Source organism: Loxodonta africana, chromosome 14, assembly GCF_030014295.1.
Source record: "Loxodonta africana isolate mLoxAfr1 chromosome 14, mLoxAfr1.hap2, whole genome shotgun sequence".
Lineage (NCBI taxonomy): Eukaryota > Metazoa > Chordata > Mammalia > Proboscidea > Elephantidae > Loxodonta > Loxodonta africana.
Genome location: NC_087355.1, coordinates 45,407,717 through 45,431,194, shown reverse-complemented (window position 1 = coordinate 45,431,194; position 23,478 = coordinate 45,407,717). Strand labels below are relative to the sequence as shown.

Below are 23,478 nucleotides of genomic sequence, written 5' to 3'. Positions count from 1 at the left end.
CATGGCATGGTGTATATTCAACATTCTTTGCCAAAAACATAATTCAAAGGCCTTAATTTTTCTTCTGTTTTCCTTATTCCTTGTCCAGCATTCGAATGCATATTAACCGACTGAAAATACCATGGCTTGGGTCGGGCACACCTTAGTTCTCAAAGGGACATCTTTGCTTTTTAAGACTTTAAAGAGGTCTTTTGCAGCAGATTTGCCCAACGCAATAATACATCGTTTGATTTCTTGAATGCTGCTTCCATGGGCATTGAGTGTTGTTCCAAGTGAAATGAAATCCTTGACAAATTCAATATTTCCTCCATTTATCATGATGTTGCTTACTGGTTCAGTTATGAGAATTTGTTTTCTTTATTTTGAGGTGCAATCCATACTGAAGGCTATTGTCTTTGATCTTCATCAGTAAGTGCTTCAAGTCCTCTTCACTTCCAGCAAGCAAGGTTGTGTCATCTGCATATCAAAGGTTGTTAATGAGCCGTCCTCCAATCCTGATGCCACATTGCTCATATAGTCCAGCTTTTCAGATTATGTGCTCAGCATACAGGTTGAATAAGTATGGTGAAAGGATACAACCCTGAAGCACACCTTTTCTGACTTTAAGCCATGCAGTGTCCCCTTGTTCTGTTTGAACAACTGCCTCTTGGTCTATGTACAGATTCTGCATGAGCACAATTGAGTATTTTGGAATTCCCATTCTTTGCAATGTTATCCATAATTTCTAATGATCCACACAGTCGAATGCCTGTGCATAGTCAATAAAACATAGGTAAGCATCTTTCTGGTATTTTCTGCTTTCATCCAAGGTTCATCTGGCATCAGAAATGATATCCCTTGTTACACGTCCTTTTCTGAATCTGGCTTAAACTTTTGGTGGTTCCCTGTTGATGTTCTGCTGCAACCACTTTTGAATGATTTCCAGCATAATTTTACTTGTGTGTGATAATAATGATATTATTTCATAATATCCACATACTGTTGGATCCCCTTTTTTGAATGGGCACAAATATGGATCCCTTCCAGTCAGTTGGCCAGGAAGCTGTCTCCCAAATTTCTTGACACCTCCAGCACTGCATCTTTTTGTTGAAACATCTCAATTGGTACTCTTGTCAATTCCTGAAGCCTTGTTTTTCGCAATTCCCTTCAGTGCAACTTGAACTTCTGCCTTCAGTACCATCAGTCCTTGATCATATATGCTACCTCCTGAAATGGTTGTACATCAACTACTTCTTTTTTGGTACAATGATTGTATATTCTTTCCATCTTCTTTTGATGCTTGTTGGTATTGTTCAATATTTTCCCCATAGAATTCTTCAATATTGCAACTCAAGGCTTGAATTTTTTCTCCAGCTCTTTCAGCTTAAGAAATTTCCGTTCGGTTTTCTAACGCCAGCCAGATCTTTGTGCATTTCATTATAATACTTTGCCTTCTTGAGCCACCCTTTGAAATCTGTTCAGCTCTTTTACTTCATCGTTTCCTCCATTCACTTTAGCTACTCTACATGCAAGAGCAAGTTTCAGCGTCTCTTCTGACATCCATTTTGATCTTTTCTTTCTTTCCTGTCTTTTTAATGGCCTTTTGCTTTCTTCATGTATGGTATCCTTGATGTCATTCCACAACTCTTCAGGTCTTTGGTCATTAGCGTTCAATGCATCGAATTGTTCTTCAGATCGTTTCTAAATTTAGGTGGAGTATGCACAAGGTTGTATTTTGGTTCTTGTGGATGTGCTTTCATTTTCTTCAGCTTCAACTTGTATGTGAGCAATTGATGGTCTGTTCCACAGTCGACCCCCGGCCTTGTTCTGACTGATAATATTGAGCTTCTCCATCATCTCTTTCCACAGATGTGGTCAATTTTCCGTCTGGTGAGGTCCCATGTATAGTCACCATTTATGTTGTTGAAAAAAGGTATTTGCAATGAAGAAGTCATTGGTCTTCCAAAATCCTATCATTCGATCTCTGGTGTTATTTCTACCAACAAGGCTGTATTTTCCACCTGCCCGATTCTTCATCTTCGTTTCCAACTTTTGCATTCCAGTCACCAGTAACTATCAATATATCTTGATTGCACGTTTGATCAATTTCAGACTGCAGAAGTTGGTAAAAATCTTCAGTTTCTTCATCTTTGGCATTAGTAGTTGGTGGGCAAATTTGAATTTACGGATAGTAGGCCCTCTAAATATTTGTGGAATTGAATTATATTAGGGTTGCCACTTAAAATATAGTAAACTTTATTATAAATATGTCCCATGCAAAATTTGGGACATACTTACACAAAACAGCTATTTATTATTTATTTATAAATTCCCATTTAATTTGTTGTCATGGTTTGTTTGTTATTGCTAAATTTGCCAACCCTATTAATATGGATTGAAATTGCCCCATTAGAAGCCACTTAGCATTGGTTATGCTCAGGTCTTCTTGGTGCATATAAATAACTGATTAAATTCCTTCTTATTTTGATAGCAGGAAGGCAGTTAATTCAGAAAGAATCTGCCATTCCTAAAGCCCTGGCAAATGAAGTTGCTTCAGCTGTTTTCCTACCCTGCCAAGGCCAGACCTGGATGGGCCTCATGCAGGCTGGCACTGCTGCTGACCTACTTCTCAGTCATTCAGCCAGAGCAGACATTTACCTGGCAGGGCCACACCTGGCATGTTGAGTACCAATCACACTTGCAAATTGTAGGTATCTTAAAACCAAAAGAGCACAATGATTTGGGGGGAAAATGTTTCTGCCTAAAATTATGACTTGTCACAGTTAACAATTTGTGTGTAACAGGAAAAGGGCCAGGACATTCGTTCTCTTTTAACACAGTAAAAAACAAAACTGTTAATGAATGTTTATGACATGATTTTGAAACACCATTTTTTTATTGTACTTTAGATAAAGGTTTATAGAACAAGCTAGTTTCTCATTAAATAGTTAGTACACATATTGTTTTATGACGTTGATTAACAACCCCACGACATGTCAACACTCTTCCTTCTCAACCTTGGGTTCCCTATTACCAGCTTTCCCCCCTGCCTTCTAGTCCTTGCGCCTGGGCTGGTGTGCCCAAAGCTTTAGTCTGGTTTTGTTTTATGGGCCTGTTTCATCTTTGGCTGAAGGGTGAACCTCAGGAGTGACTTCATTACTGAGCTAAAAAGGTGTCCAGGGGTCATACTCTCAGGGTTTCTCCAGTCTCTGTCAGGCCAGTATAAGTCTGGTCTTTTTTTTTTTGAGTTAGAATTGTGTTCTACATTTTTCTCCAGCTCTGTTCGGGACCCTCTATTGTGATCCCTGTCAGAGCAGTCAGTGTTGGTAGCCGGGCACCATCTAGCTGTACTGAACTCAGTCTGGTGGAGGCTGTGGTAGATGTGGTCCATTAGTCCTTTGGACTAAGCTTTTCCTTGATGTTAGTTTTCTTCATTCTTCCTTGCTCCCTAATGGGTGAGACCAGTGGAGTATGTTAGATGGTCGCTCACGGGCTTTTAAGACCCCAGATGTTACTCATCAAAGTAGAATGTAGAACATTTTCTTTATAAACTATGTTATGCCAATAGAGCTAGAAGTCCCCCGAGACCATGGTCCCCACAGCCCTCAGCCCAGCAATTCAGTCCCTCAGGGAGTCTGGATGTGTCTGTGGAGCTTCCAAGACCTTGCCTTATACAAGTTGTGCTGGCTTCCCCAATATTGTGTACTGTCTTACCCTTCACCAAAGTTACCACTTATCTATTGTCTCTTTAGCGTGAAACACATTTTTAAAGTCCTCTTAGAATCCTGACTAGGCAATCTTTGGCTGAGAACAAGATCCTGAAAAGGCATTAGCACTCCATGCCCAGTAGATGGCAGAAGCAACCCCAAATCATCACCTTCAGGTAGATTTCACACCAAACTGTCAGAGATGTGGCTCTGAACTTGCACTTCAATGTGAAAAGAATACCATTAATAACTTGGTTAATACTAACATTAAATAATTGACAAAATGGTGCTAAACAAAAATAATATTTTCTATTTAGCAACAATTAAATTTATAAGGGGGAGCTGATTATAGGGAGATCTTACTGAGTCAAGTACATCACAGAAGGCCTTCCTCAGGAAGATACTATTTGTGAGTCAGTCAGTGAAGAGAAAGATAGCAGGAAAAAAAAAAAAAAAGTTGTTTTAGGCAGAGGAAACAGACTAAAGCACAGTGCTCCTGAAAAGAACCAGAAAAGGTACACCAAAGAGGTAGGCAGGAGTCAACTCATGGGATATCATGCAGAGCATACATATATATGTTTTATCCTATAGCCAATGGGAAGCCATTGAAAGGTTTTAAGAATGCATAATCAGATTTGTTTTTAAAAGATTGTTTTTAGCAAAAATTCATTCTTCCAACAAAACCAAAAAAGGAAAAAAAATAACAAACCCATTGCCGTTAAGTCAATTCAAACACATAGCAACCCTATGAGAGTAGAACTGTTCCATAGTTTCCAAGGAGCACCTGGTAAATTCAAACTGCCGACCTTTTCGTTAGCAGCCAATCGCTTAACCACTATGCTACCAGGGCTCCAGTATTGAGGTAATAAACAGGTGAGACATACTGGTAGGTAGGATGGCGAGGGAGAGGAAGTTAAGGTGACTTCCCTAACTTTAACATCTGGTTGTGCTTAGTACTGGGAACTGAAGAGAAACCAAGAAGCAGCAGACTTTTGGAAGCAGAAAGATAAGTTCTATTTTAAACAGGTAGAGTTTAAAATGCCTGGGAGACAAATGGAAATGTCTATTAAATTGTTGGATATAGGCGTCTAGCTCCAGTGTGGAGTGTGAAAGTGAATGAGTTTGCCCAAAGAGTGCTGAGGATGGAACCAAGAAAAATGCCAATTAGGTAAAAAAAAAAAGAAAAAGAAATCTTTTTTTTTTTTTCTTATTAGGTAGGGAAGATTTAATCACAAAGGAGGCTGACAACCAGAAGAAACTGAGTATCTTACATTAAAAAGAAGTTTCTAGTAAGTATCATAGGGATCCAGGTATAAAACATTAAAACTTAAGCAGATTTGTTACCCACTTGACCAACACATTCACTTTCATTTTGTTACCCATATGACTAACATTCAGCAACAACATAAAGCAGCTGCTGAGTTAATGGCAAGCTGACAGTAAGGTAAAAAGGCAGACCCAAGGAACACTATGAAGCCCTATTCCGTGACACTAAACAATAAGATATAGTTGTATAATGCTGGGAAGAGCCAGAGCGATAAATGAACAACTGAGAGTAGTAATCACATCAACCTGTCTCCAAGTCTTTTATCTCTCAGATCCCTTGTTTCACTTTTTGTGAAACCTTCAGCAGGTTTTATTTAACCTAAGCTTCAATTTCCTAATGTAGAAAATAATACTAGTACCTACCTTAATGGACTGTTGTGATGATTCATTTAAACAACGGTCATTCACGTTGGGCATACATGTTCTCGGTGATTGTTTTGTTGTGTACTATACTCTATCGAGCTAATGATTACCAGCTGGTGGTTTTGCTCCAAATATCCCTCCACCTCCCAAATGAAGGAATTGAGCTGAGCTATTTATGAAATAGGAAACCCTGGTGGCGTAGTGCTTAAGTGCTACAGCTGCTAACCAAAAGGTCAGCAGTTTAGATCCACCAGGCACTCCTTGGAAACTTTACGGGGCAGTTCTACTCTGTCCAATAAGGTCGCTATGAGTCGGAATCGACTCGATGGCACTGGGTTTGGTTTGGTTTTGGTTTGATTAATGAAATCCTCAAGGGCATTTGCCTTTTAAGTTAGGTCAAAGTTAGGGGCAAGTAGCTTCCTTCTGAGCCTTTTTCCCCTAAGCCCACACTTTGGGATCTTGGCCTTTAAGATCTCACTCAACACAAATGAGGCAGCAAAAATGTAGAAAAAGTTTTCACCCTAAGGCACTCACCCTGCTCTCTTAACTCCTGAGTTTCATCCTGATGGCCTTCAGGTCCTCAGAGTTGAGGGTCAGCCCCAGGCTAGTCCATGTCTTCTCCTAATTAGCACATGGACTAGAGAATGGATTACAGAGCACAGTTGTAGAGAGGTTCAATCTTGCACAAGATTTAGAAAGAGAACATTTTTGCCCTTCAGTCCTATTTGTAACCCTTTTACTCCCTGTCATTAAGAGCACCACCTCCTACAGTGGCCCCATTGTAGGATCCTCAGGGTCTCCATTTTAAAAGTTGTCCCAAAAAGTTTGCTTCAACATAATACAACAGTGGGGAAAATGGGTCATAAAGAATGGGTAAAATTTTGATTAAAGAGAACATTAGGGAACACTTTGCCTCAGCAAAGATAGAGTAATAGGAACAAAGCACTTGCTGGATTCAGAAATTAAAGTCATAGATCTCATTAATTGTGTGTGGCTTTAACAGGTTTTCAAATTGTCAAGCAATTAGAGCTCAAGTAGTAAGACATAAAGACCAAATATCTGTGACTATCATCACTTTCAAGACTTTCAAAACCAAAGTTTCAATGGCTTATGCTCTAAGGATGGTTGATTGAGCAGTATCTTGAGTGCATTTTATCTTTGATGGCCTTAACAAATACTTATGGAAAGCTTAGGGGGAAAACACCACGAGAGAAGATGGCTTATCCACACTCTTCCACCATTACCATAGTCCTTCTAATAACAAAGTAAGAACACAGACATTGAGATTAAACAGGCAAGTTTTATTATCAAATTTAAGAATTCTACAAAAACTCAGTAGTATAGTAGTATTACTGTCTATCAAAGCTTTGGGCAGACAGCAATTTGAGGCATCAAGTACAAAGAATTTCTTTCTGATCTTAAGTGCCGGTTTTCACACACAAAAAAAATTTTTTTTTAATTTTAATTTTTTTGTTTTTCCCTACTGAAGTTAAAGGGCCATTGCTGGTCAGCTGAAGAGGGAAATGTTTGGCTCTCCATTCAGGGTGTCAATCAAAGTAATGCAAACTAAAAATAGCAGCCATATAAATCTGCATGGCATTGCATCCAAGCAAAGGACAATGGAGTAACTTAAAGAAATATGTGGACTTAGTTAACCAAATCCTGTTTTACCCTTTGGAGTTACATGAGGCAGCAGTACTAGCTAGCTGGTGTCTAATATTGCACTTTTGTAGCATAAACACAGCTAAACACACAGTGCTCAACACTGACAGCATCAGTAGCTGCTCACAGACCGTATCAGTGTTTACCGCTCAGTATGGCATGCTGACTATAATAGTATGCTTTTAAGTTTTAATTATTTGACATTTAAGGCAATAGAGAAAAAGGTTTCAGGCTATCTTGATATATACAAGTATTCACTTCAGTCACTATGTCACCTTCTAGAAGAGTCTCATTTCTGTGACGTTAAAAACTATGGAATTTCTCTTATTAAAGTCCAAACCATCAATAATGAAAAAAAAAAAAAAGTACAATATAAAATAATACATATGAAGCCACAATATTCAGTTACAGTTAGAAATTACTAACTACATGTAGCTGCTTCATTTTTGGTTTTGTATTTTGGCCCCTAGGTCATTCTTACAACTGGTAGCTGCTGAAAAATGAATCCAGCTTTTTAACTATGTATGCTTTGTGTAGGGTACACCATTTTTTTCTAACTTAACCTATGGTGTTTTAAAATGGTTTTAATTGGTTTTTAACTGTAAGACATCATGATGGCCATCAGACAGAATATTAAAGTTTTATCTTTCATAAATTTGTGATTTATGAAGGGGGCATGATTGTGCAGAAGACAAGGTGATGGAAAGAAAAGAGCGAGAATACACAAAAATAAAGCTTCCATGACAGAATTCATGATGGAGATGGTAGGCTCTAGTGGAGGTTTTTTCCCAAATATCTAAAACTTAGGAAACGCCGATGACGACACTTTAGCTGGAAGTAATGGAGCCATCGGATTTCAAATTCACATTTTAAATGCCTATTTGCCATCAGCAAAGAGCCAGGTATGCTGCTTCCTAAAAGGATTTGGCTTTATTGGCTCAAATTTTTCACTCCACCAAAAGATAGGGCACATGCCCCCTTGTCCAATCATTTTTGCTGAAAATACTGCAGCCCGAGTGTAGACAAACTTCCCCTGAAGTTACTAGAAGTTTTCTTGTGTCTTGATGGTATCAGGATCACCATACCTCTTTCAAACACTGAAAAAAATTGAACAAAAGGAAGTCTTAGCAGCCACAAAAATGGTTCAGAATTCCAATAGGACTTAAAAAAAAAAAAAAGGTAGTAAGAATTTTTATTTCACACACACCAAGTTGGCATTTACACAACAAATTCTTGGAAAATCAGTGTTGGCATTTTCCACAACTCCCTACCCTTTGTATTCTTGTGTACGTAATAACATGTATGTTTTTACCTCCCCAACTGACTCAGCTCCTTTGTGGACAGACTTCATTCATTCCTTAGTCTGCGTTCCCAAATTATCACAGCATTCTTTTTTTTTGTTTGTTTATTGTGCTCTAAGTCAAAGTTTACAAATCCAGTCAGTCCCTCATACAAAAATTGATATACGCCTTGCTATATACTCCTAACTGCTCTCCCCCTAATGAGACAGCACACTCCTTTCCCCCTCCACTGTCTCTTTTTGTGTCCATTCGGCCAGCTTCTGACTCCGCATCTTCTGATAGTAAAAGTTTAGTACCATTATTAAAGTAAATAAGACCATTAAGACAACATTTTAAAATTAAATTCTAGTAGGAACATCAAATAATAATTTTTCCCACCCTTTAAAAAAAAAACAAAAAACCCCACATTCAAATCAATAAGAAGCACTGAGGCATGAAACACTAACATTTGAGCTCTACATGCCAGTGACTGGTTCTAAGCACATTATGTGTATTAATTTTTCATACTCACAACCACCCTATTTAGATCACCATGTTATCCCCATTTTACAGATGGGGAAACTGAGGCACAGCATGATTTGATTTTTTTTTTTTTTTAAAGCAAGTAATTGGTAGATCAGGATTTGAACTATGGCAGGTTGGTTCCACCATGCTCTTTGACTTAGACACAACGCAAAAACTTTAAAATAAAACCTTTAAATAGACATCATGCATACTTCCCATACATAAATGAAAAACAGGAGAGAACAGAAGTGAGGAACCTCCTAAACAGAGCTGTAATATGAGTTCAGGGCTGTTAACACTGAAGACAGTGAATGGCCTGGAAAGGGCCCTGCGGCAGAGCCAATGGGATGTGATGGCAGAAACCTGCCGCTAAGAATGCAGCTAAAGAGCTGGAAAAGCTGCTACCCTGGTTATGAGCTGCATCGGTTAGCAGTGGAGAGGCCTACGGCAAGAGCTGCATTGGTTAGCAGTGGAGAGGCCTACGGCAAGGAGGCCTGCATGGCCAAGAGAAGCTGAGAGAGCAGTCCTGTACTGAAGATGGGAGGGACATGCTCTCCACTTCGGGGGAGACTTCTGGATTTTGCCTACATGCTTCCTGATCCTGACCCAGAGTTGCAGCCTGTTACTTCTTTAGTAAACCCCTTAACTGTAAGTACGGTCTGTGTGACCATTAAAACAAACTACCAAACCCAGTACAGAAGTAAAGACTGCCGTGGGGAGGATGGCTGGTGTCAAAATTGGTAAAGTGGTTGGCGAGTGGAGGTATCTCTGATCTCTACCACATATGAATCAGCTTTATGCTGATCCTGGTTCTTATTCCTAAGGAATCTAGACACGTTCTCATGCTCCTAGATTATAGTAGTTTATGGAGAGAGGTTGGCTGAGAGTGAAGCCAACACACTGATTGAGCCCTTGGGTCCAGCCAAGCCAGAAAGCCCTGGGTCTGTCGGTTATCAGAGTCCATGAATTCCACTTGCCATATTCCCAGTCCATTATTATTCTCCTAGGAAGCATCACCATTGGAGATGCTAAAAATCATACCCTTCATATTCTTTTAAAATGTGGAAGAGGCCAGAAGAGATTAAGATTAACCTTTTCAGTTTTGCTTTCTCTTTATCCCATGGAATTTTAGGGTGTAACACGGAAACTGCAGGCTCTTTGCTGCTAGCTAAAAAATCTCAGAAGGGGAAAATGTTTCTTCTCCCCTTTAGCTGCAGAAAACTAGTATGCGCAGACACTTTTGAAAGTTAAGAATTGCAAACATTCACAAAAGTTATCTGTCCGACATTCCTTTCCAGTAAGATGTCTTATTTTGCATTAAAACTGTCACTAAGCCCATTGCCGTTGAGTTGATCCCCACTCATAGTGACCCTACGGGACAGAGCAGAACTGCTCCACTCGGTTTTCAAGGTGCGGCTGGCTGGTGGATTCAAACTGCCTATCTTTTGGTTAGCAGCCAAGCTCTTAACCACTGTGCTGCCAGGGCTTCAAAACTGTCACTAAAAATGTTATATTACAAAGGATATCTTTTAAAATATCTGGATTTCACCAACTAGTATTCTGCCCTGCAAATGAAACCTTTAGCCCCTTAAAAAGCCTGCAATTCTGATTAGTGTCTTAATATTTTATTGTCTGATAATAATTTCAACATCACTTTTCTGAAAAGGCTTAGTCAGAGAAGAAACAGCTTCTTTTCTCTTATATATAACAGATAAAATGAAATTTGCAATTTATTTGTTTAATCAAAGCAAGTTTGATAATCTTTTCCTCATTTAAATCAATAGAATCTTTTGCTATTTTTACCTACCATTATAAATACTAGTTAGAAGGGAAGAGAGGGAATGAGAGAGAGAAAGGAAAAGCTTAATTTTGAGAGCTATTTACTTCTTGTCCAAAAGATACCTATTAAAATAATTTTTTTTGGTCAGAAATTAAAGTACTAGCCACTGAATTGAACCAAAATAAGAAATTATAAAACCAGAGATTATGAGGATGCTTTGGGACATCTCAAGGACTTGTCAGATGTCCTTGGGGTCTTTCATGACAAAAAAGAGGCATTATACAGTGGTTTCTTATGGATAGTCAGTATCATTTGGGCTGATGGGATCAAGCCTACAAGAAGACAGAACAGTGTGATTGTTCTTACCACACCTTGTCATGGACTCTGCCTACATCAGCTGATTCTTTTACCAGCAGTGAGATCACCTTTTTCATTCAACAAATGTTTTCTGAGCGCCTGCTCCGTCATGTTCTTATTGGGTCCATGAGCAAGGTGGCCAAGACTGAAGCCAGAAGTCTTGGGTCTTCCCCCCTGCCCCATAGTTTTATTATCCATACATACATCTCTACAGAATGAAAATAAATTTGCCTATTTTTAACTTTATGTAAATAGAATCATACAGTAGGCATTATTACTTCTTTCACTCATATTTGAAAAATTCATCGATGTTGTGAGTAGATGTAATTCACTCATTTGAACTGCTACATAATATTCCATTGTGAAAATGTCTCATATTTATCCATCTAATTACTGTCATTCAACTATTGCTTGATATCTTTTCCATTAAAAAAATTACAAGCAGTAACACTATGCATACTCTTGTTAATGAGCTTCTGTAGGGAGTGTATCTAGGAATTAAATTCCTGCATCGCAGCATATGCATGTGTTCAATTTTAATAGATAATTCCAAATTATTTAAAAAAGTTGTATTGACTTACACTATCCTTAGTTGTGTATAAGATTTCCTGTTGCTTTATATTCTAATAAGTCACTGACACTGTCACATTTTTTAATTTGTGCCTTTCTGGTTGGTATGTAATAGTACTTCATGGTAGTTTTTATTTATATTTCCCTGACTACTAATAAGAAAACTACCGTTTGCCAATTGGATTTCCTCTTTTGTGAATACCTGTTCAACTGTTCCACCCACTTTTATACAATTGTCTTTTTATCATTAATTGCAGGAGGTCCTGGGTCTTTTTGTAGGCTTGATCAGTAACTGTATGACTTTGTGGAAGTTACCTAACCTCCTTGGGTTTCACTTCCTCAGCTATCAAATGAAGTCGTTAACCTGCCCCGACACCTCACAGGGCTGCTGTAAAGACTCAACTCAGACTGTGGGTGTAACAGTGCTTTTAAGAACATAAGCCACTCTGTTGGTATAAAAGATGACTGGTGATGATGAATTTGATATTTTTTTTATGAGCAGTAAAGAAGAGGAGAGAGAAGGAAAAGGAAGCTAAAGAGGAAGAAGGGGGAGGAAAGAGGAAGAAGGGGAAGAAAAGAGGAAGATAGACAGGAAGGTGTAAGGGAGACCGAGAGAAAAAGGCAGAAGGAAGAAAAGGGAGGAAGGGAAGGATGAAGTAGAGGGTAGAGAAGAAGAAAGGAGGAGGGAAGGGAAGAAAAAGAATAGAGATCTTTGAAATCAGCCACCTGGGGGTTAGGATGTCACCAGCTGCCTGAGGAATACACTGCAGAGCCACCTGAGTTTGATGTTTTAGTGAATGCAAACTAGGAAGGTGTTGGGGGAGGGGGCACAAAAAACCCAAAACACATCACTCTGCTCCTGCCTGTACCTCCTTACAGCTCCTGCCGTATTTCACAACTTTGCTTTCTCTGTGGTGTTTCCAGAGGTTTAAAAAGTATTTGTGCATTTAAAATATCACTCCCTTTTAATTCCCCACCATCATTACCTGGGAAGTTTAAATAAGAAAAAAACAATTTTCTGCGTACAGACATCCACTGTACAAATTAAATCATGTTGCAAGGTTAAAACAAAACCCTTAAAGATTCAAAGTGGTCCATAAATCATTGTAAAGGATCATTAAAGAGTCATCTGAAAGTCATCAAAAACACTCAGTGTTCCACTTTTCAAAAATATATATATACTCTTAACAATTATAGGTGTGAATCTGATGTCACTTTTAGCAATCAAACTGATTATCGTTAAGTAAATTTTTTTAATAGATTAGATGATTCCTAGAAAAGACAAATTACAGGAAGAAGGGATCAATAACACCCATGTTCTTAACAAAGACAAAAAGTAATGGGGGGAAAAACTCACAAAGTAAAAATATAAGTAGACTTGACCAGGTAAGAATCAAAACTCAGAACTGGGGGGAAAAAAAAGGGGATGAAATGCATTTTTGGACATGCGAGGATTCGATATTTACCTACTACTCATCCTACATAAAAAGAAAAAAATTAACATAACTAACCAACAAAGCTAAAAAGAAGGACAAAACAAGAATGTATAATTGGGTTTGATCTAGAAGATGCCATTAACACTAAGAAGAAATTAATGCATGGCTCTTGGCAACTGGGGGTGGGTGGGTGATGAGATCAATTTCCTCTTCCATCTCTAGAGGTCCAACACACTACTCTGTTCTTAATGTTTTCCAGTACAGCGGCCTTGAGTCAATTCCAACCATGAGGACTCTATGTCAGAGTAGAACTGCGCTTCGTAGAGTTTTCAGTGGCTGATTTTTTCAGAAGTTAAATTTTTAGCATCAATTTTTAGATAAGGCACAGAAGATAATAATTCCAGAACAAAATACAAATGTTATAAACTCAACAAGATCATAACAGTTTATAAAAATCAGGCATTTATGAGGGGAAATGGAGATAGGTGGCGTTCAAAGTACAGGCAGTCCCCCGATGATGAACAAGTTCTGGTCCTAAGTCTGTCTTTAAGTCAGATTTTTACGTAAGTCATAACTGTTAGGTATGGTTCGTATCTAATGTCAGTCAAATGTTTGTCTTATCATACAGTATATAATCAGAATCGACTCTATAGCAACGGGTTTAGTTTTTTGGTTGGTACCTTTCTTTGCATAAAAAAAATTAAAGAAACACTTCCAGATACACTAAAACATTTTTAATATAATAATACAGTAATAATAACAATAATGCTTTGATGCACATCACAAAGTAGTGCACATTTGTTATTATGAACCATCCTGTGTAATAGGCTTTCCGGGGGTTGGTTCCTAACTATGGGTTGTACATAAGGTGGATATTGGACATTCCTAACCCAGGGACTGCCTGTACACAATTATTCGTCTTTAATGAGGTGAGTCAAATATGAGTTAAGGCTGATAAGTCAACAAATACGTCATTTAGAAAAACGATGGGAACAACCAGAAGAACAAGATAAAAATGGTTAAAACACTTACCTTTGAAAAATGGTACTAGAAGCAGAAAGGGTAAACAGAGGAAAACATACTTTTCATTTTAGAATTTCCTATACGATTTGAATTTTGAACATTTGGAGTTAAAATCAATGGCACAACTGTTTGACAGTATTTTATAAGATCAATAAAAATATTTGATCATATTATGACATGGGAAGATTTTATATACATCAAAATAAAAGGTTAAGGGGAAAGAAAGTCCAAAACAACTCAAAAGCGTACAGAAAAGAAACATGAAGGAAATATTCATAGTGGTTATTACTGGATGGTGGGATTATTATATCTTTGTACCTCATTATATAGTCCGGATTCTTCACAATGAGCACACAGTGCTGTTATGATCTTTACCCCCAGGATTGTTAAGATGATTAAATGATATTATAATTTATGCCAAATATTTCACACAGTGCTCTGTGCCAATTTTTTAAAATTCTTAATACAAAGACAAATTAATCTGACTTTATTAGAATAAGAAAATGCAGACATTATCTAGATTTTAACAAACAAAAAAACCCATTGCCATCGAGTCGATTCTGACTCATAGCAACCCTACAAGCCAGAGTAGAACTGCCCCATAGGGTTTTCAAGGAGCAGCTGGTGGATTGGAACTGCCAGCCTCTTGGTTGGCACCCGAGCTCTTAACCACTATGTCACCAGATTTTAGGGCTCCAGATTTTAACAAGGCACCTGATAAAGTCTGGTCATTCTAACACAACCCATTACATAAACATAGGTTCAAATGGCTAACGGTCTATTTAAGACATTTCTAGTGTGATATCAAAGGGATCTGTATTTCTGGTTATGTCCTATTCAAGGAACTCATTTTAAAACATAATTGGTGTGCTTATTAAATTCATAGACAGAAGGAAGGGGACTGAATGATGAAAGTTTGGAAAGACAAAATACAGACCAAAAAGGTATCAGCAGGCTAGAAAATGTGCTTTCACTGCTATGAAACAGGCTACAGAACACCTTATCCCCTTTGCAAAATTTTGGGATTCATGCTCACTGGAGCATCAAACATCCTGAAACCTCACTGAAAATGGAAGAGAATCATCAGTTCCATCTCCAGGGAGATTGTTCTAACCCAGAACTGCGGTTTTCACATTCAGGATGAGGGGCTCAGAAGCCAATTCTCATTTCTCAAGGATGACAGAGTTTTGACAACCCCATTCCCAATTTAGGATACATATGGTTGAATCCCACAGGGTCCTTAACCATCAAAATGTAAACAAAGTTTGAAAATTACAGGCCAGCAAACCCCAAATAAAAAATGAAGATATAAGCCACATCAATTCCTGAACATTTCGCTTCAACTCTGTCTCTTGAGGAGCTTCACACAGAATGCCAATATCCTTTCAGAAATGGTTGTGGATTAATAGAAAACGAAGTACCTAATTTTCAAAGAACCATTATCAAGATAACTTCCCTCTAGATTTAGTTTTAGAAGACAAAAAAGACACGCGACAAAAACCTTACAATAGCTTTGGGATGAAGGACATTTAAAAGTATACCCAAGTCTGTATGCCCATGTGAAACAGAGCAAATGATTTTCAAATGGAAAAGTTTCCCCTTACCTCAAAATAACACAAAACTGTCATCCCTAAACATTGATTGGATACTATCTACTTAGATGACTACCTTCATTTCAGTCTCCATTCCTTCTAGGATTTCTGACACTGTTACATCACACTTAAGAAAACATGGAATCTAAGACATGTTCAGATTCTTGACCCCTATTTGCTTTGGCCTTTTTAATTTAACTGTTTACGTATATAGCCTTACCTTCTTTTCTGAGGATGGTCTAACTGCTGGGACCCTTAAATACAAACCCATTCTTTGGGTAGAGTCCTGGCCTGGTCACTTGTGTGTACAAGTCCATCCTCGGTTGCATACTAAAATGCAAGTTAAAATGAACAGGATCAAAAGATGGACAAGCTGTCACTATGGATGGTTAGTATTTCAACTGAATAGATCTACCAATAATATTAAAAGACATTTGGACCATAGAAAACAAGTAAACACTGGTATGAGCCACGGTCATAACTGCTAACCCCAAGACTTCCCTTAGCATGCCATACTTAACGTCTAAATACCACTGAAATCCCTCTGAGGATGGGAGTCAGATTGAACATGTGGGTAAAAACAGACATCATATCACAATACCTTAAGAGTCCAAACACTTCAGATCTTGCTAATAGTACAGTTTGCAGGATACCATAGATATAACTGGATATAAATCATGTGAGCACCAACTATTTGCAAGGTATTTTAAGATAAGCTCATTACCTGAGGATATCCAAACAAGGAATTTTGAATAGTATTATATTTGTAATAGCAATCTAATGATCTAAATAGGGAAGTGAGTAAAAATCTTACCAGTAAGAAGCCCAAAGAAGCAATGATTAAAGTTAGTACTTTGAGGAGAAACAAAAACTAGTGCTTATTGAAAATGTGAGGCCACTGTCAGTGAAAGTGAAAGGTAAGGCAAAGAGCCAATGAAAAAGTAAAAGCAATTATATAAAGATATCTGAAAACCCAAATGCCAATCAACTAAAACATATGTATAGTTTATCTTAGCGTCTAGAATGATGCGCTCACACCAGGTATTTTCATGTAGTCTGTCTTCATAAATTCAGTCCTTATTCTATTATCTCATTTATAAAAATGGGGATAACTTGGATACTTTTACTTTACAAGATTGCAGATTTGATACCATCTTGCTTTAACCATCAGAATTTTCCTCTTTTTATAACGCCTTGCTCTTTTTGGCTTTACCCAGAAAATTAAGTATGAAAAAATACAAAGTTGGAATACTTTTATTGAAGGAATTTTGCTAAGGGCAGAGGGCACATACACCCCCAAATTATATTTAAATATAGCATATTTATTAAAGGACATATGCCATTATTACATCAAGATTATAAAAAAAAAGACATTGTGGTTTTGAAAATTAGGCAGTCAAGAGATTTCATTCACTCAACCACTATTGCCTGAGTATTTCTTAATTGAATATGACTAACATGATAATTTATAATAAAATATTAGAACATTCCAGAAATCAAAGTCATACCTTCCATTAGATTAGCAACAATGATAAATACTGTAGACACACTTAAAAAAAAAAAAAAAAAGCACCCACGGATTTTACTGTCTTGTGACAAACGAAGCCACATCTAAAGAATTTCAAGCCCTATACCAAGTGGCTATCACCTAGATGACCAAAACAGGAAACAATAGATAACAAGAAGGCAAGCCTTAATGTAAGAGTGATATGAAACTAGGTTAGATATAAAAGATTTTGAATGCATGATTTTCAACTACCTTACTGCTTAAATTATTGAAGGAAGATATTAAAACCATTTGGTATACTGAATATTTATAAATAATTGAGGTTCCTAGATAATCTTAACTTGCTGATTCGGAGAATAAATTCCAAGCACTTCGGAAATAAAAGCCAAATAAATGCCTTGGGAGGTAATAATTTTTTTTTTTATCTATATGCTTGTAGTTTTACTAGGTAACTCTATTTTCAACTTTGAATGATTCTCCACAAGTTGCTAAAAAGATAAATGGCTATAAACTGATGTTATTTTTATCTCAGTTTTAAAGCATGTCAATCTTTTAGTTATAAATCTAGAAATAATTCCTATTACTTGCTTTTGGTAAATACCCACAAAACACAGCCATAACATCCTTCAATAATAGGACCAATTTTGTTCAATCCCATTACCAATGTATGGGTAAAACCGCTTAATTCTATTCAGTGTGAACTTACAAGTTGAATAGTGGTTGGTCGAAACAAATTAAAATGAATTAAGCTAACTACTAAATCTGACACTTCCTTTGAAGGAAAAATAAAATACAATAATCAAAACTGTTTTCTCCATGAGATTAAACAGCCTTTATAATAATAGCTTTCAGCTGAAGTCTCTACTTCTTTCTAAACGACGATCTAATGATTCAGACATTAAGTTTGGAAAGTAACATTTTACCCCCTGAAAGGCTTCTGATAGGCAGCATAATTGTTAGAGAAGAGCCAAGAATATACTGACCTCTGAAAAATCTTACTTCCAGTAAGAGCGTGCTAAGCCAAGCAGTATTACTATCGATCAGAGATTGTCTATTTGTCAGAAAATATCCATCTCTTTTATGTTAAGGGATGTCTTACGTTAAGACAAGGATGGCAATTGGTAGGTTTGGGGCACATAACATCACCACTGAGGTAACCTTAGCTTAAGTCACAATCCTCCACGATTCATGTATACCAAGCTTGTAAACCCACTCCAATAGTGAAACTGCCTCACGGACAGACAAAAACCTAACCCACTGCTGTCGAGTTGATTCCAATTCACAGCGAACCTCCAGGACAGGGTAGAACTGCCCTATAGGGTTACCAAGGAGTGGATGGTGGATTCGAACTGTCGATCTTTTGGTAAGCAGCCTGAGCTCTTTACCACTGTGCCACCAGGGCTCCTATAAATGCACAAAGGCTATTTTAATTTTTGACTGTTAGGCCTGTAACAGCTTCTCAACTCGAAAGACTCAAAGTTCAGTTCCAGGAGGAAAGAGGACAATTTTGGGTTTTAGTAAAATAAAAAGACTGCAAGTTACTTATTTTGAGACACTGAAGAAAAGGAGTTCGAGCTGTAGGTAATTATGTGATTCGAAGAAGGAAAAGTATCTGCTTGTATGAGACGGCAAGAGATTTTGCTCGCTGACAAAGAGGTCTTCCCAAGAAACTTCTCACTTTTCAGCTTAAGACAGAAAACAGCTGACAGACACAGGCAGTGGTAGAAAAAATTGCCAAGCACAATGTTTGATTCACTAGAATTAAGAGTAGGTAATTTCTCACCAGATATCCTGAAGCTCATTTTAAAGTGTTTCTATCTAAAGATTTATTGAGTCCCCTATGGGTTAGGCAGAGAGCCCCACAGGTAGGCAGAGGCCTCTAACCACTTTGTAAATATTCACCTCAAGTGTTTAAGTATTTTTCAGGGAAAGATTATGATACAGACTTTGAGGAAAATTCCTTTTCAGCCAATCCTATTTGTAAAGAGCTTTTACAAACTACCTCCCTTTTCAAAATAAAGCGCTAACAGATCAGAGTTGCGAGAATTAAAGACAGCACAAGCAAGCCCTCACCTTGTGAGGAGGTGAGTTAGAAATTAGCACTCACACAACTAGTGTCCCCTGGGTTTGCCTCCAGATCTTTTGGCCTTCATAAGCAAATCCATCAGCATATATATACATGTGACTTTCAAAGAATCTGTTTCTTTCCTGGCTACATTCTTCAGACAAATCAACTTAAGTAATAAGGGCACTGAGGATTTTTTTCTTCTTCAAGCTACTGACCTGGTAACCTTGGAAGAAGTTAAGAATTTCCTTAACTCCAGTATTGTAGGCCAGGCCCTGCATTCTGACCACCGTGCCAGGCTGTGGAGGGACACCGCTAAGATTAGCAGCTGTAGGGAAGTAGCCAAGACTATTAGGCGAACCTGGGGGGCTAAAGGGAGAGAAAGCACAGTGAACCAATAGGAATGACAATGTTGAATATTTACTCTAAAAACATAAGTTACTTAAGGAAAACAGACTTTCAAGGTGATCTTTTTCATACTTCCCAGAGCTAGTTACCATCTTACCCAAGACAGGTAAGGTCACCATAGTGGTTCTGTCCCACATTTCCACAAAAGCCAAAGTTGGAAATTAGAGAGGTTAATGCAGAGTTAAGTGCAAGGCTTTCTCAAAGACCCAGCAATCTTTGAGATTTGAAAAGAAAAGAGGAAGGAGAGAATTAAGGCTTCACAGTCACTCAACCACAAAGCACCACTGCCAGAGCCCAGCTCATTGATGATTAACTGGATAGTTACAAAGAATACTAAGGTATGAAAAGGCAGGAATACAAAGGACTAATAGAAACCATAGCCACAGACACCAGAAGTTTATGAAGTGATTGCTCGCAAAGGATAAACTGTTCTACCATATATACAAGCAAATGAACATCACAGTAATATGACCACCCTGCAGCAAAGCAAAATACTAAGAATAGGGTCCATGAGTCATTTCTCCCACGCTGACTAAAAGGGGGAGAGGGGTTGGAAAGGATGCGTAGCAAATTAAATTGATCACCATAAGATGAGGTGAAAATTATCGAATGGGTCCGTCCCCCTGATATATCTTCAGCAATTACCTCCAAGGAGCACAAGCCAAGTGAACACCTAACTAACTACACAACTAGTTTCACCTCTGACCCCCACCCAATCTGTTTTCCACCACAATCGATGGTCAGAGCCTCATAAATAAAAAAACAAAAACAGAGAAATTAAAACAAAACGAAAACTCAAAACATTATTTATTTAATTTGTTATTATTATCTAAGTAGGTACAGTCATGCACTGCATAAGGTCCATTATAATAGAGTTCAGAAATCCCAATCGGAGATCAGGACATAGCAGTTTTAGGCATGTCGCACTCAACAATCACAAAGATCCTCAAAAGCAAAGAAAAAATTGTCTGTTAAAGGATCGGCTTCACTGAAAGCTACAAGGCTAATGAACATGCGACAGGGACCTATATCAGAAATTGCTAATGACTTGAAGACCAATCACAAAAGTGGACTGTCTCTCAGCAGACTGATGATTACCGCTAAGGCACAAAGCTTGTTCAAGACGCTTAAAGAAAAAGCAGGATCAACTCTGACATTGCATTTAGCGCCAGTTCTGGGTGGCTCACGCACTTCAGACGTTTTCCCTGCACAATGTGACAGTGAGTGCTAACTCTGCAACTGCTGACACAAAGGCAGCAGAATTTGCTGAAACCTTAGATAAACTAACTGTAGATGGAGGTTATCTGCCCCAGCAAACTTTAATATGGATGAAAACTCATTATTCTGGAAGTGAATGCCTGAAAGGACCTTCCCCACCCATAACATGGTGTTCGTACAACACCCCAATCATATAACGTCCTATTTCTCAGAATGTGTCATGGACATTAAGTGACGCACAAATTCCCATTTCCAAATAAGTGAACAAGTAATAAAAAAACCAAACCTGTTGCCGTCGAGTTGATTCTGACTTATAGAGACCCTATAGGACAGAGTAGAACTGCCCGTAGAGTCTCCAAGGAGCGCCTGGAAGATTCGGACTGTTGAACTTCCGGCTAGCAGACATAGTTGTAAATACTACAAAAATCTTTTGTAATCTATCCTACACAATCCCCTAACTGATGGACTAATAGAAAAGGTACAAGGTGTTCTCTAGTCCCAACCTTTTCTTCTTCATAATAATCTTGAACAAATCACTGAATTTCAATTTCCTCATTTGCTAAGAGGGGATAATAGCACCTTCCTAGTTTGTTTCACAGAGTTGTCCTTTAGATTCAATTATTTAAGATAATAAAGTCTTCCATAAACCATAAAGTACTATCATTTATGTTATCTCTCTCTTGCCATCTCCATAAATCCCGCCCTATATCATTGTTCTGAAAATCTAGGAGCCTGAAAGTATTACTTGGCATCAAGCTGCCCTTTACCTTTTAAGTCTCCAAAGCAGTGATCCTCAATTTTTTGCATATTAGAGTCACAGGGAGCATTCTGACAACTCTGTACACCCAGAGCTGACGTTAACAAAGTAAAAACCAGAAACTGAAGAGACTGGTACCCAGACATTATTATATCAATATGTTTTAAAGGTCTCCAAGTGATTCTGCTGCAAACTGCTGTTTAAAGATTAAGGTCAATTTATGTGTAACTACAAGAGCAGAAGAGAATGCTGAACTTTAGGTCTGAGTGGACGGTCAGTCAGCAACCCCTCCTCATTTTTAAAGAGGCTGAAACAGAAACTCAGAGTTAAATACCTTCCCAAAGCTCACACACCCAGTTAGCTCTTCAACAAACCAGAAGAACCACCCAGATTTCTTAACTTTTAGTTCAAGGCTTTCCCCTATACAACTGCCATTCATTTAAAGACCATATTTACTCATGTCAAATGCCTGATGCTGAGTCAAATACTCGGAGCCTCAAATACTACCTCGCTATATATATTTCATTACTAGCTACTCAGAGTTTCCATACTAGCTATGAAAGTCAAGTCACTCCTACAGTATACAACTTGCTTTCATGACTATCCTAGCATATCCTATTCCCTTTGCCTCAAGGATCTTCTGTAATAAAATATAGGGTCTCAAGTACCTTCAAAATACAATTAAGATGAAATAACAGCAGGATAAAAAGCGATACAACTAGAAACTCAAGGACATGTCAATTATATTCAACAACTATAATAGTACCTACTTGGATGAAGCTTAAATACAACACAGCTTGGATTCCCACTAATTTTCACTAATTACTATTGTGCAAAAGGCACCAAAAGGAAAATTAAATAAGCTATATACCTTCCTGATAGTGCATGAGAACCAGAATTTCCCATCAACTTAAATTCTACATGCTAATGTCTTTCACTGATTATTACAGTAAGAATCAGCAGGAGTAATTAAATAAAAATATATGACAGAATATAGGCAAAATGAGCTTGTCTTCAGAAACAAGGTGTTATATGTGGAAAACCAAAAGGAAATACTGGGGAAAAAAAAAAAAAAACTACTAGAACTAATAAATAAGTTCCGTAATGTTACAGGTTACAAAATCAATATACAAAAAGCAATCACATTTCTATACACCAGCAATAAATGACCTGAAATTAAGTAGATAATTTCATTCAGAATAGCGAGAAAAATAAATACTTAGGAATAAATGTAACAAAAGAAGTGCAAGACTTGTACAGTGAAAACTATAAAATATTGTTAAATAAAGGAATCTAAAACAAATGGAAAAATAGACCACATTTATGGAAAACTATTAATTCTTTAAATGGCAATACTCTCAAATTGATCTACAAACTCAGTGCAATCACTACCATAATTCAAGGTGGCTTTTTTTGGTAGAAATTAACAAGCTGAACTCAAAGCTTATATGGGAACACAAACTATCCACAACAGTCAATAATTCTCTTGAAAAAGAACAAAGTAAAAAGACACACTTTTCACATTCAAAATTTAGTACAAAGCTACCGTCATCAAGACATTTTGGTACTGGCATAAGGATAGGCATATAGATCAGTGGAATAGAATTGAGAGTCTACAAATAAACTCTTAAAATTGAGGTAAGTGAGTTTCAACAGGGTACCAAGACAATTCAGTGAGGGAAAGGATAGTCTTTTCAATAAACAGTGCTGGAGACAACCGGATATCTACATACAAAAGAATGAATTTAAGCCCCTGCCTCACATCATACAAAAAATTTAACTCAGACAACATACAAAAGTATAAGAGCTAAAATTACAAAACTCTTAGAAGAAAACATAGTAGTAAATCTTCACGACCTTGCATTAGACATGACACCAATGGTTTGCGAAAAGAAAATATAGATAAATTGGACTTCACCAAAA

General features: G+C 37.6%; 1 protein-coding gene across 1 annotated transcript in view; it reads right to left on the bottom strand.

Annotated features, from left to right (window-relative positions):
- Window positions 1-7,909: 7,909 nt before the first annotated feature.
- Window positions 7,910-23,478, bottom strand: part of ESRP1 (epithelial splicing regulatory protein 1) — a 58,775-nt gene continuing 43,206 nt past the window's right edge. The window contains exons 14-16 of the mRNA XM_010588407.3: window positions 19,391-19,541; window positions 15,821-15,930; window positions 7,910-8,134 (exon numbers count right to left, since the gene is read on the bottom strand). Of these exons, the coding sequence (XP_010586709.1) occupies window positions 15,856-15,930; window positions 19,391-19,541 (226 nt within the window). The 3' untranslated portion in view covers window positions 7,910-8,134; window positions 15,821-15,855. The remainder of the gene's footprint in view (window positions 8,135-15,820; window positions 15,931-19,390; window positions 19,542-23,478) is intronic.